Below are 13,460 nucleotides of genomic sequence, written 5' to 3' on the forward strand. Positions count from 1 at the left end.
ACTGCTGTGCTTCTGACTGTGTGCTCGTTTAAATTCTGTCATTAGATATAATTGAAAACTCTTCCCCCTCCAAAAAATGTCTCCCTCCAAATGCACATGCCCCGCTGTGACTCGCAGTATTACACATTCACAATGCAAGTTAGCTAGATTGTGTTAAAAACAGCATGTCCTGATGTAATTGTGCTGCTTCTTTTTTGGGGGGTATATTTTATGAAATCTTACGTAATCACTTTTAGGGGTGCTATTGTCATTAATCCACTTGCCATGTTGTTGCACATGTGATGGTGGAAGATAAATGAGATCTGCCTCATTTTCCCTTCCGGCGACACGACAATGGCTTTGTGTGTGCCGGAAAAGCGAGGCACAGCAATTTTAGCACCACATTGTTTTGTAGCTTGTAAGACAAGCTTTATATAGCCTGAACAATAACGATGTTTCTTTATGCAAAGTGATTTTTGTGGCAGTCGTGTTTCATGCTCAAAAGTGGATTTTTTTTTTTTATTGCCGTTCAGTGGTTAAACAAATTAAACATCACAGCTTGTTTTGGCGTATATTTATTTCTTTAATCAACTTTGTCACTAAATGTCTTTAACTTTAGTGTTATGTTATTTTTATTTATTTATGTGAATGGCCTCTGAAAATCAGTCTGTGGTGTGTAATTTTTTTATTAACACTTCACATATAATGTGTGTAAATTTGTGTATATGCCATTCATGTTCCCATAGCAAGCTGGGAAAGTGAAATTGCATAGCAACAGAGAGCTGTTAGTGAAGGAAACGAGAGCATGAAATAAATCAGTGCTAATCAAGGCATATTTTAGTACATTACTGCAACGTGTATAATCAAATTAATTTGATTAATTGTCTGAGAATCACATTACTTTCTGACACTCCCTGTTATGTTCTCCAGCACTTCTGATTAACCAATTAAACCGGACATTTGTGTCTGAAAGGATGGTTGATTCTGCTGATTCTGTGCAGATTGGTTTCAACGATGGAAGCATGTAAGCACAACACCCATGTTCAGCAACTAATCGAGCATTTGTTTCAAATGACCAGAGTGCTCCCTGTGGTTTCCAGAGCTTTCCTACCCACCTGTGACTTCATCTTCATTGCTGCTTTTTCAAGGAGCTAAGCTAAATTAATTCTTTAAAACTGGCAATGGATGTTTAATTTAATTTGATTTAATACGGTCTAAACATATTAGTCCACAAATATATAGTAACAATTATTCCACGGTCATAACTCTGAAAATAAGTTGAATATGTTGTGCTTGAGAAAATCTTGATTACTACTCGGACTGCCTCAAGCAAAACTCTTGGATATCTTTCAAAGATTTGATGTTACAAACCTTTCAAACTGTGTCATATCCAGCAACTAGTTGCACCTTGGAAGTGTCCATTGTAGCAGCTTGCTGCCTTGTAAACAAAACTTTGTTTCCAGGTGGACCAGTATAACAGTCAGATTGAAGATGTCTGATTTAGACAGCTCTTGCCATTCTTGAAAAAACATATATCAGACGGTGAACGCTGAGCGGTGTCCATGGCCATGCCACATGAGGCCACCAATTTAAATTGGTTGAAACTGGCCTTGAGAAATTTATATATAAAAAAAAGAAAGAAAAGAAAAGAAAAAAAAAGAACTTGAGAAAACTTGATTTGACGTTTTAAAAGCTTTAGTGAAAGTGAAGTAGTTTCTGAAAGGTTTATTGAGATTGTCTGTCTCAGCCTTTGCAGTGCACACATTCATTATATCTAGCACTATCATTATTAATATATAGTAAGGTAAGTTATATAATATAGGTGCTCTTTAAGTTTGTAGAAGTAATAGAATTTGTTGTTATTCCTTAAATTGCTTTTAAAAAATATTTGTTCCTTTACTTATTAGCGTACACATCTTTTAAGTTCACCCACTGCATACTGTTTAGTTAGTTAGAGACAATTTTTTCTAACTAAAATTATAGTAACACTTTGGGAACACATTCACTATTAACTATGACTTTTGCCTCAATAAACTCTTCATTTACTGCTTAATAGTTAGTAAGGTTGTTGTTGTAGTGTTTAAGTTTAGGTATTGGGTAGGATTTAGAGATATGTAGATTATGTTTATGTAGAATAAGGCATTAATATCTGCTTTATAAGTACTAATAAATAGCCAGTATGCAAGCTAATAAGCAACTAGTTAAAAGTGAGAATTGTTCCCCATTAGGGGTGTGCACAAATAGTCGAATATTCGACCTGTAATTAATATTCGAAAAATAAAAATACTATTCGAATTTTACTATGTTGCTTTGCTGGCCGTAAATGCAGTGAATCCAAGATAAATCCTAAGCACTAAAACTCGCAGTTATAACAAAAAGCACCGGGTGGCGCTGTGGAGCGTGTTTAACAAGTTTATTTTATTTGATCGTCACATAATGTTGTCGTCTGCCTCACGAAGTTTGGAACTACTTGGATGAAAATGATCTTACAAAATGGAATTACTTTTGATCAAATGAATTAATGAAACCGAGTTATCATAATATCACCACCATATTGAGAAAGCACATGAAATCTAAACACCAGAGAGGAAAGACAGCTGTCCATCACTGCATTCACGACAGGTAAGCGCAGCTGTAAGATATCCCAGAGTGAGCCGAGATGTTAACTTATCTGATAGCAAAATGATATTGAGACATATCTTTCCTTTAAGTTTCGTCGAGGGAAACATATTTACGAACAGAAAACATAGTGCTGCTGTTAGAAACTTAGCTTAGCATACCGTTATGTATTATTGTTAACTTTGTCTCTGCAACGTCTGTCAGCGCAGCTCGTTTTCTCACCCGATCATGTGGATATTATTGTTTTTCTCAGCATGAACATGTGAAAAAATATAAACACGATAACCATATACTGACTCGAGGGTATAATGTACGTTACGTTTTGTACGATAACTGGCGCTGTCTGCTTTATAAGCGTTTTTCCCATTCACGCTGCTTGAGCTTAAATGTTTTTGTTCTTAATATTTTCTGTTTAAACATAACGTTATTGTTTAATGCTTTCAACTAAAAGAAAACCTTAATATATAATGTAAGCTTGTTGTGTATTGCCTAATCGTAAGCTTGTTCAGAAATGGTTACAAAATCTTGATGAACATAAAACAATAACGTCCTTCTCGTTTAACCTCATTTAAATAAACGAATATTCGAATATTCGTTTTTTACGAGCCCAAATATTCGAATACAATATTTTGGAAAAATGCCCATCCCTATTCCCCATACTTGAGTGTTACCAAAATTATTTATTACATTAAATTGATTTGTGCGAATGCCATCAGCAATTAAAAAAGAAATGTTACAATGACTGATTACACATTTTACCTAAATTAGGCAAAACTCATGCAAAGCAAGATTTGCTACTTGTTTTTGCACTAGATTGTAAAAATTGTGATTTGGAAAGAGAAAAGAGTAAAAAATGTTCAGGGTCGTGTTAGCATTTCACTTGTCAAACTGCTGAATGTGTTAGAAGCTCCATCTTTTGTAGTTGACACTTAAAATGAAAGCTGCTATTTTTACACATCAGCAGAAAATCTTTAAAGTCAACTCACCGTCTCTCTAAAGGTGTATGACAATGTACGCAGAAAAGTGTGTGTGTGTGTGTGTGTGTGTATGTGTGTTTGTCTGGGGGTGTGAGATCCCAGACCTGAGTGTAATCAGCCGACTATAGCAGTGGCACTACTCTAAGTCTGATTAATGAAGCTGTTTATTCCGCACCTCATCAGCCACTGCCAGCGAGCACTCCACTCCCACAGAGAACACCACTTCACCAAGAAAGAGCGAGAGAGAGCGAAGTGGACTGGAGGGATAAGAGATGGAATGTGTGAGACCTGGAGAAGTGAGATAGGCAGAGGAAAAGATTTTTTTCTTTTTTTTCCGAGAGGACAAGGAAAAGGACAAAATGAGAGCCAGAGGATAAAGGTTTACAGCCAGAGCACAAGCTCTTGAGTTCAGTATCTGCTCTTTATTTCTTCTCAAAGGTCAGCACTATACTTATGCCCTAATCACTTCAAACATCTGTCCCGGCCCAAATCATGACGCTGGTTTTAAAACTCACCCGCAGCCTCTCCCAAGGATAGTTCACCCCAATATTAAAATACTGTCATGATGTACTCACCCTCACATTGTTCCAAAGCTGTATAACTTTCTTCTGCAGAACACAAGATTTTTTGAAGGATGTTGTTAACCAAACAGTTTTAGTGACCATTTGACTTTCATTTTTATGAAAAAACAAAACAAAACAAATATTTTCTGTTCTGCAAAAGAATGAAAGACATGCATGTTTTGAATGACATGAGAGTAAAAAATGAAAATTCTGTCATTAATTACTCACCCTCATGTCGTTTCACACTCGTAAGACCTTCACTCATCTTTGAAACACAAATTAAGATATTTTTGATAAAATCCGATAGCTCAGTGAGGCCTGCATTGCCAGTACGAACACTCCCCTTTTCAGTGCCCAGAAAGCTACTAAAAACATATTTAAAACAGTTCATGTGACTACAGTGGTTCAACCTTAATGTTATGAAGCGACGAGAATACTTTTTGTGCACCAAAAAAAAAACAAATAATGACTTTATTCAACAACATCCAGTGATGGGCGATTTCAAAACACTGCTTCATGAAATTTCAAAGCTTAACGAATCGTTTGTTTCGAATCAGCAGTTCGGAGCGCGTATTAAACTGCCAAAGTCACGCCCCCCAGTGGTAAACCATTGAAATTTCGAAACACTGAAATTGAAATTTCGTAACGAAGCCTCGTTTACTGAAATCATGTGATTTTGGTGCTCCGAACCACTGATTTAAAACAAAAGATTTGTTGAGCTTTGAAGCTTCATGAAACAGTATTTTGAAATCGCAGGCCTCACTCAGCCATTGGATTTCATCAAAAAATATCTTAATTTGTGTTCCGAAGATGAACAAAGGTCTTACGGGTGTTAAACGACATGAGGGTGAGTAATTAATGACAGAATTTTTATTTTTGCATGAACTAACCCTTTAAGGGGTCATATCGTGCTCCTTTGAAGCATTTTACTTTTCTCTGTGGTCAACTTTTAATATTAATCATGTTAAATAACATATTTCAAATTAGCAACAAAATATGACATGAACGGTCCAATATTTTTTATAGCATAAAAAGTGTATTAAAGTTCGGTAAAGCCAATGCACATGTGCAAGCCCAAACGCACAACTAGGACATTGGCTGTTTCTGTGGGAACCGGAGCTTAACCAATTGCGCTATGCAATTTTTCCAATTCATAGAAATATGAATGAAACTTCTTGGTAAATATAGAGTCTTTGAATGGCTAACTAGTCTGCACTGGTGTCATTCGTTATGGTGGGCCAAAAACTTTTTTTTTCTTCAAATCAAACAGTAGTATAATCTTGTGATCTGTCTTTGTTCATGGATTAGATTCTTTATTGAGAGTTTTTTTCCTTTGTGGAAAAAAATGAATGGGAAATTACTTTTTTGAACTCTAATGGCTGAAATGTGATCTGTCATGTCCACATTAGTTCAAAAATCCATTAAACATAAAATCTTATTGACTGTAATATTGTTGCACTTCTTAACTATTTTTTCACTCTTTATGGACAGACTAGTTTTAGACTATAGTTACATAAAACATTGAACTTGTTTGTTTCAAAAGAGTAAAGAAAATCCTGTTTATCATGATATGTCTCTTTGTTTCTCTTCTTTTTGCATTTTTTTCTCAACCTCACACACCTGAAGTGTTGACTGCTGTGTTTGAAAGCAGTGTAAGTCTCACAAAAATAACATCCGGCTGTTACATGCTTCTTGCTCCATCTCCATAACAACACCCAGGCCTCTAAAATGAAGCCACCACCACACAAAAGGAAAGAAGAACATCGACAGCAACACAAAATTACACCGCTCGTCTGCACCAATCAGTGTAATAACTCCATATCGGACTCTGTCAGGAGAATCATGCTTGATAATACATGTGGTGTGTTCTGTGGTTATTGAGAGAAGGACACAAGAGATGAAATCACACAAGTCATAATGGTGATGTAGAGAACAACATCGATGTATTGAACATCTGAAATTGTCTGCATTCCGAAGACTCAAACTGGAGGTGGCACCTGGCTTATATTGAGCTCAGGTTCAGTTTCACAAACGGGCTTGTGTTTAATATGTCAAAACACTGAGCTCACGTGTTATGGTTTCACGTGTGTATTCGATCTCCTTGGTTCAACTGTGCTTTTGTCAGTATGCTTCCATTCAATGTATGTTGTGATAATCTGCTTGCTGATTCATTCTTCTTCACTTCCCCATTTGTTCGATCAAGGTCTGGTAAAGTCTCTTACTGTGCAATACTGTATGGCAGGACTGAACAAAGAGCCGCCGCTGCTGCCAGCAAGATGGCGCTGGTCCGTTTCTCTTTCTGTCACAGGGATCTATACTTCCAAATGCTGATGATGGCTCTCACGCTCAATGCATCACAAACACACTTAAATCAGAATCGCACTCGAAAAGCAAGGAAGTCTGGACATTTTGTGAAGTAACTAATTATCTCTCTCTTGCTTTGTCTCTCTTTTTTCACAGATTTGTTCCTCACCACCGAATCAAATACATTTGAGACCTGGATTAATAAGGTAGATTAAAGCATTACTTTCTATCCTTTAATCTTTAACACTAGTGTGTTAACATTGAGGAGGGAATTCCCACTGCTTGCAGTCTTTTATTTGCATGAGCTGTTAGTGTTGTTTTCGCAAAGATTCACTGAAGAGTTATGCATATCAGGTAACGGCCACAAAGAAATGAGCAGTTTGCATGGCGATTGCCAATACTGGGGGTTGGTTCTAAATGGATGGAGGATGTAGCAGACTATCTCAATCTGGCTTACTTTACTGAAACTGTACAACATTACTCCCATCACAGCGATCCAGACAACTGAATCGGCTCTTTAAAACACTCAATGCACTTAACTACACCACATGTCTGGATATGCACCTAGTTATTGCACTCCTTTCCATCATTTGACAAATAGCTCCCATGATCAATAGAAAATGAACACAAGTACCTCTTTTTTAATTAAATTCTTTCTGCATTGGTGACATTTAATAATTGCACTCTTGTGAATTTAAATGTGCTGTAGAACGTCTTTTTAAAAGATGTAATATAAGTCTAAGGTGTTCCCTGAATGTGTCTGTGAAGTTTCAGCTCAAAATACCCCATAGATTTTTTTTTTATTAATTTTTTAATAAAAAAACTGCCTATTTTGGGGCATCATTAAATATGAGCCGATTTAGGCTGCGGCCCCTTTAAATGCTCGCGCTTGCCTTTAACAGCATAAACAAAGTTCACACAGCTAATATAAGCCTCAAAATTGTTCTTTACAAAGTGTTCGTCATGCAGCATGTCTAATCGTGCAAGTATGGTATTTATTTGGATGTTTACATTTGATTCTGAATGAGTTTGATAGTGCTCCGTGGCTAAAGCTAACATTACACACTATTGGAGAGATTTATAAAGAATGAAGTTGTGTTTGTGCATTATACAGACTGCAAGTGTTTAAAAATGAAAATAACGACAGTCTTGTCTCCGTGAATACAGTAAGAAACGATGGTAACTTTAACCACATTTAACAGTACATTAGCAACATGCTAACAAAACATTTAGAAAGACAATTTACAAATATCACTAAAAATATCATGATATCATGGATAACATGTCAGTTATTATCGCTTCATCTGCCATTTTTTGCTATTGTTCTTGCTTGCTTACCTAGTCTGATGATTCAGCTGTGCACATCCAGACGTCCTGCCCTTGTCTAATGCCTTGAACATGAGCTGGCATATGCAAATATTGGGGGCGTACATATTAATGATCCCGACTGTTACGTAACAGTCGGTGTTATGTTGAGATTCGCCTGTTCGTCAGAGGTCTTTTAAACAAATTAGATTTATATAAGGAGGAAACAACGGTGTTTGAGACTCACTGTATGTCATTTCCATGTACTGAACTCTTGTTATTTAACTATGCCAAGATAAATTCAATTTTTAATTCTAGGGCACCTTTAAATATTCACTGCATTATTTTAACATGTTTGATGTTAAACTGGATTATGGGTGGTAGTTTAATGTCTAGGTTTTTGCAGGGAAATGAGTGAAAATAGCTGTTAATCTGTTAATCTTGTTAATCTTCTGTTAATCTTTATCAGATGGACACTATTTAACACAAATGTTTTCAAATGTGACTTATATGGTAATTAAGAGTATTTAGATTTTTTTTTTTTTTTTTTTTTTTGCCACAAAAATTTAATTTACTTATTAAAAAAAAAAAAAAAAATATCATTATAATAAAATAACTTATGTATTTTAATATTGTAAAATGTCATTTATTTCTGTATTGGCAAAACTGAATTTTCAGCATCATTACCCCAGTCTTCAGTGTCACATGATTCTTTAGAAATCATTCTACATTGATTTGGTGCTTTTTTTGATGAATAGAAAGTTCAAAAGAAGAGCCTTTATTTGAAATAGAAGTATTTTGTAACATTATAAATGTCATTTTAAGTTGAATATGGAAGGCGTTCTGGCGGAAGCTAGATATTTTACTTCATAACTTTAAATATGGATTTTTTATTTTTTTTTTTATTTTTTTTTTTACACAAATGCATCGCTTCATTTCAGAAGGCCTTTATTGATCCCCCAGAGCTGTGTGGAATATGTTTATGATGGATGAATGTGGATGGAAGCACTTTCTTCAGCTCATACTCATTGTTCCTGTACACTACATTATAAAGCTCGGATGCGTCAGTATATTTATTAATTTCCCTCCGATTGTGTTCATCAGAAAGAAGAAAGTCATATACACCTAGGATGGTTTGAGAGTAAAGCTTGGGCTAATTTTCATTTGAAAGTGAACTAATGCTTTAATGTGTGAGAGCCTAAAGAACACAGAGTCAGAGACCCCCCCCCCCCCATTTTGCTTAAAGACTTAAAGTAGAGAAAAACTAGAATATCAAAGGTAAAAGAAGTGGACACAGTTTCATAAAGGAGCGTCTCTGAGCAGGTGAGAAACTACAAAAATAGCAGATGATAAATAGTTGAACAATGTGAGAGAGAGAGAGACAGAATTGCAATGTGCCGCTGTGACCCAAGCCGACTGTAAAAGGTCAGCATGCATCTTCTTGAAGCAGTGCAGCTTTTCGGAAGCATTTTCCCCTGCCCCCTACTCTTTTCCAGCATTGCGTGGGTCCGTGGCGCTCCGCTGCTGATGGTGCTTCAGAGATACAGAGGGAGGAAGTCAGGTTAGATCGCCTCTCCTCCTCCCGCGGGGCACCTCATCATTTCATTCTGAGAGCGAGGGGCTGGTGACAGAAGTGCAGGGATGGATAAAATGACGTCCTGTGAAGACAGACAGGCAGGGTGGAAATAAAGAAAAGGAGGAGATAAGTGGTTGGATGATTAAAGAGGGGGAGCGATGGGCCAATTGCTAATCACATCTGAGGCAGCAGCCATTTTAGACTCTGCCTAGTTCATATTTCTGAAAGAGGCTTAATGGATCTGAATGAAAAACACAGCTGATTGGTGACTAGTCTTTGATTACTGATGCTTTCATACATAAATTCACACCACCTTTCAGAATCGCACTTTCATACACACGCATACACGCGCACCTTATGGGGAAATGTCTCCCAGTAAAACCGCAGTAATCCTGCCATTATTTACTGTGAGGTTTTTGAGTTAACAGTCTTTGGTCACAGGCCAGTGCCCTCTGCTTCCTGTAGCACACTCCGTTTTAATTACTTTCCTCTCGCTCTCCTTAAACACTTATTCCCAACCCTGATTATACACACAGGCGCACACAGCAGCTCCAGTGTTTGTTTAAATTGAAAAGCTTCAGCTGTAGACTGCATGCAAAGTCATTACTGTAATACAAGACACCATCAGTCATTTTAGCAGCTAGACGGAGCTGCCCGACCAAACAAACAAGCCAGAAAATATTTGCCCTCTGATTCTTTAGCTTAGTGATTTTTTTTTTTTTTTTCCTCGACTCAAGTTATGGAGTTAGCCTGCCGTTTGGTGAAAACACCATGACTGTGTAATTATGGCTGCCCTTGGAACATTAATACGTCCATACGCGCTCACTGCTTGCCCGCACATCAATTGCTCGTGATCCCAATCATGGCTGCCATACCAAATCTCAATCGGTGCACTGCGCCACTGTAACACGCGTTGTGTCAGTCGCACAAGAGCCACGCAATCCACCCGCAGCCTGTGTTTACAATCCAGAGCCTCAATCCATTTTTATGCGCTTACATGTGTACAATATGTGTATATATATATATATATATATATATATATATATATATATATATATATATATATATATATATATATATACATACATATACATGGATGTATGTACTGTATACATACATATATGTACAGTATATACATACTATATATATATATATATATATATAATGTCAGGGATGATTCAGGGCTTCAGTGTAGATAGTAATATTGTACTCCTGTCAAGTCACAGAATAGCTTTAGTTCCTCTTGTATGAGATATCTTTTGATGACAGAGGAACCTGATGTCATACAGACACACATATTAAAAAATGAAAGATTTCTCAAAATGATCACAGGGCGATCCACAATTTCCATGCAATGTTTTACTTAATCTTTCCAAACTGACAACCATGCATGCAAAAAACAACAACAACAACAAAAAATCTGAAAACAGACAAAAATGTTAGTTTAGTGATCTCCATTACATTGAATTAAAGAATACAGCCAGTCTGTGTTCCTTCACAAGGCCACTTGTGCTATTTGCAATGACTTAAAGGGTTAGTTCACCCAAAAATGAAAATTCTGTCATTTATTACTCACCCTCATGCCTTTTCACACCCGTAAGACCTTCATTAATCCTCAGAACACAAATTAAGATATTTTAATTGAAATCCGATGGCTCCGTGAGGCCTCCATAGGAAGAAATGTCACTTCCTCTCTCAAGATCCATAAAGGTACTAAAAACATATTTAAATCGGTTCATGTGAGCAGAGTGGTTCAATATTAATACTATAAAGCGACGAGAATATTTTTGGAGCGGCAAAAATAACAAAATAACGACTTATTTAGTGATGGCCGATTTCAAAACACTGCTTCAGGAAGCATCGGAGCACAGTGAATCAGTGTGTCGAATCTGCTGTTCGGAGCGCCAAAGTCACGTGATTTCAGCCGTTGGCAGTTTGACACGCGGTCTGAATCATAATTCGACACACTGATTCATAATGTTCCGAAGCTTCCTGAAGCAGTGTTTTGAAATTGGCCATCACTAAATAAGTCGTTATTTTGTTATTTTTGGCACTCCAAAAATATTCTCGTCGCTTTATAATATTAATATTGAACCACTGTGCTCACATGAACTGATTTAAATATGTTTTTAGTACCTTTATGGATCTTGAGAGAGAAAGTGTCCATTGCTCCCTATGGAGGCCTCACGGAGCCATCGGATTTCAACTAAAATATCTTAATTTGTGTTCCGAAGATTAACGAAGGTCTTACGGGTGTGGAACGGCATGAGGGTAAGTAATAAATGACAGAATTTTTATTTTTGGGTGAACTAACCCTTTAATATTCTCAGTTAAAAAGAAAAAAAAAAACTTATCAGTGACAAACTCTAATAAATCTAGACATGAATCTTGACTTTGTTTATGATTGTGTTTGCTGAATAAATTCACTTATGCAAACTCTATGCAACAATACATAGTGTTTTTTTTTTTTTGGTTTTGTTTTTTAATAGAAAAACTTAAACATCATTCGGTATTAATATTAGAAACTTCACTGATTTAGCTTTTGATGGAAACTTCTCAAAACTATTTTTGAGCAAAACAGTCATGATTATCAGTTTAACCATTATCTTGCAATCGTACTATATCCCTGTGTGTTCTGCATATAATATATTTACCAAAAACAAAACATGTATGTAGTGAGACCAGAGGGAGGGTCATGTATTCTGTCCATCTCTATTTACTCTGAAGTTTCTTCTCCCTGCTCTTCTTGTTAAACAGCCTGGGATTTAACATGGCACAGCAGCAAGAGCTCCATAAATCTCTTGAAATGCATAGCACCTATTATAACAGAATGCATTGTGTTTGTTAATGATCGTCAAACTGCGAGGTTCAGCATTTAGTAAGCGTTAGCAAAACGCCTCACTCCAGCAGCCCTCAGAGAATGTTATGGCACATCATCATTTATAGCTTTTACAATTGCAATAGTGCTGTGTGCCTGGCTGTTTTTTAACTGCCTGTCGTTGGTAAGATCAGAATGACCGCAAAACATTTCCTGTCTATAAGATAATCTAAGTTCAGGCCCAGACCAGCTAAAACATGAAATATAATATAAAAAATATTTGTTCTTGATCTGACATCGCTGATATCGTGTTAGTGGATGTGTCTTTGGAGAATACGTTTTTTAGATTTGATGATGGATGATGAGATGGAGGTGGTCTAATCAGCAAAACAGCTAAAATTCCTTCTATCACATTTAAAATTGTAGTTCACTTAATAATTGAAGTTCTGTCATCATTTATTCAATCATGTCATTCTGAAAATTGACTTTTTTTTTTCTTCTATTGGACAGTTTTTGTTTTAGTTTTTGACACCTTTGACTTTCATTGAATGCACAATTAAACACAAACATTTGCCCAAATATCATGCAGGTTTTGAATGACATGAGGATGAGTAAATGACTGAATTTTCATTTTGCATGTACTGCCCCTTTAAGGAGACCTGCTGTATATTTAATGAGCCAGAGCATAATTCGCAGCAGTAGTTCAGTAAGTTCTTAGAAATGGAAATTCAATTTCCATGTCTGATATTAATTTCTTCTAAATCTTTTGATTGTAAAACATCAATACATTTAATGTCTCTAATGACACTCCCCTTTTAAGAGCATTGATTCTATCTAGTAATTTTCCAGCAATACACACACATTTACTCACAACCCCCTGAGGCCAGCATGCCAGTGTTACAGCCCCTTCCTATTAACATCAGTGTTCAATCAATCCAATGAGACAGACCCTGTGACTCAACACGGCCTCATTCTACTTGGAGAAGATTAGAGTCAAGTCACCATTATCTTTACATAAGCCACAATCACATTACTGCCTCCCGCAATCATACACCAATCGATATTATACCGCCAGATGCATGCCTGTTGTTTCAGAGGAAGGCTCAAGGGAGTTTTCAATGGAGATGGATAAACACTGTCCACAAAGAAGGAAGGAGGCACTTGAGTTTTGCTTTTTACAAGAATTATGAACAAATCCCTCAGGCCAAGAGCTGCTACATAACCAGCTCAGTTTATCAAGTAGGACAACCACTACAAAAAGACAAATAACACACAGTACATTGTGGTGCCAAATTTATCTCTCTTTCTATGAACTTACA

At 36.5% G+C, this 13,460-nt stretch overlaps 1 protein-coding gene across 1 annotated transcript in view; it reads left to right on the forward strand.

Annotated features, from left to right (window-relative positions):
- The window catches only part of itfg1 (integrin alpha FG-GAP repeat containing 1), a 167,933-nt gene that overhangs the window by 22,358 nt on the left and 132,115 nt on the right, over nucleotides 1–13,460 (forward strand). Inside the window, exon 7 of the mRNA XM_048184707.1 lies at nucleotides 6,599–6,648. Coding sequence (XP_048040664.1) covers nucleotides 6,599–6,648 — 50 coding nt within the window. The remainder of the gene's footprint in view (nucleotides 1–6,598; nucleotides 6,649–13,460) is intronic.

Source organism: Megalobrama amblycephala, linkage group LG3 (assembly GCF_018812025.1).
Source record: "Megalobrama amblycephala isolate DHTTF-2021 linkage group LG3, ASM1881202v1, whole genome shotgun sequence".
Lineage (NCBI taxonomy): Eukaryota > Metazoa > Chordata > Actinopteri > Cypriniformes > Xenocyprididae > Megalobrama > Megalobrama amblycephala.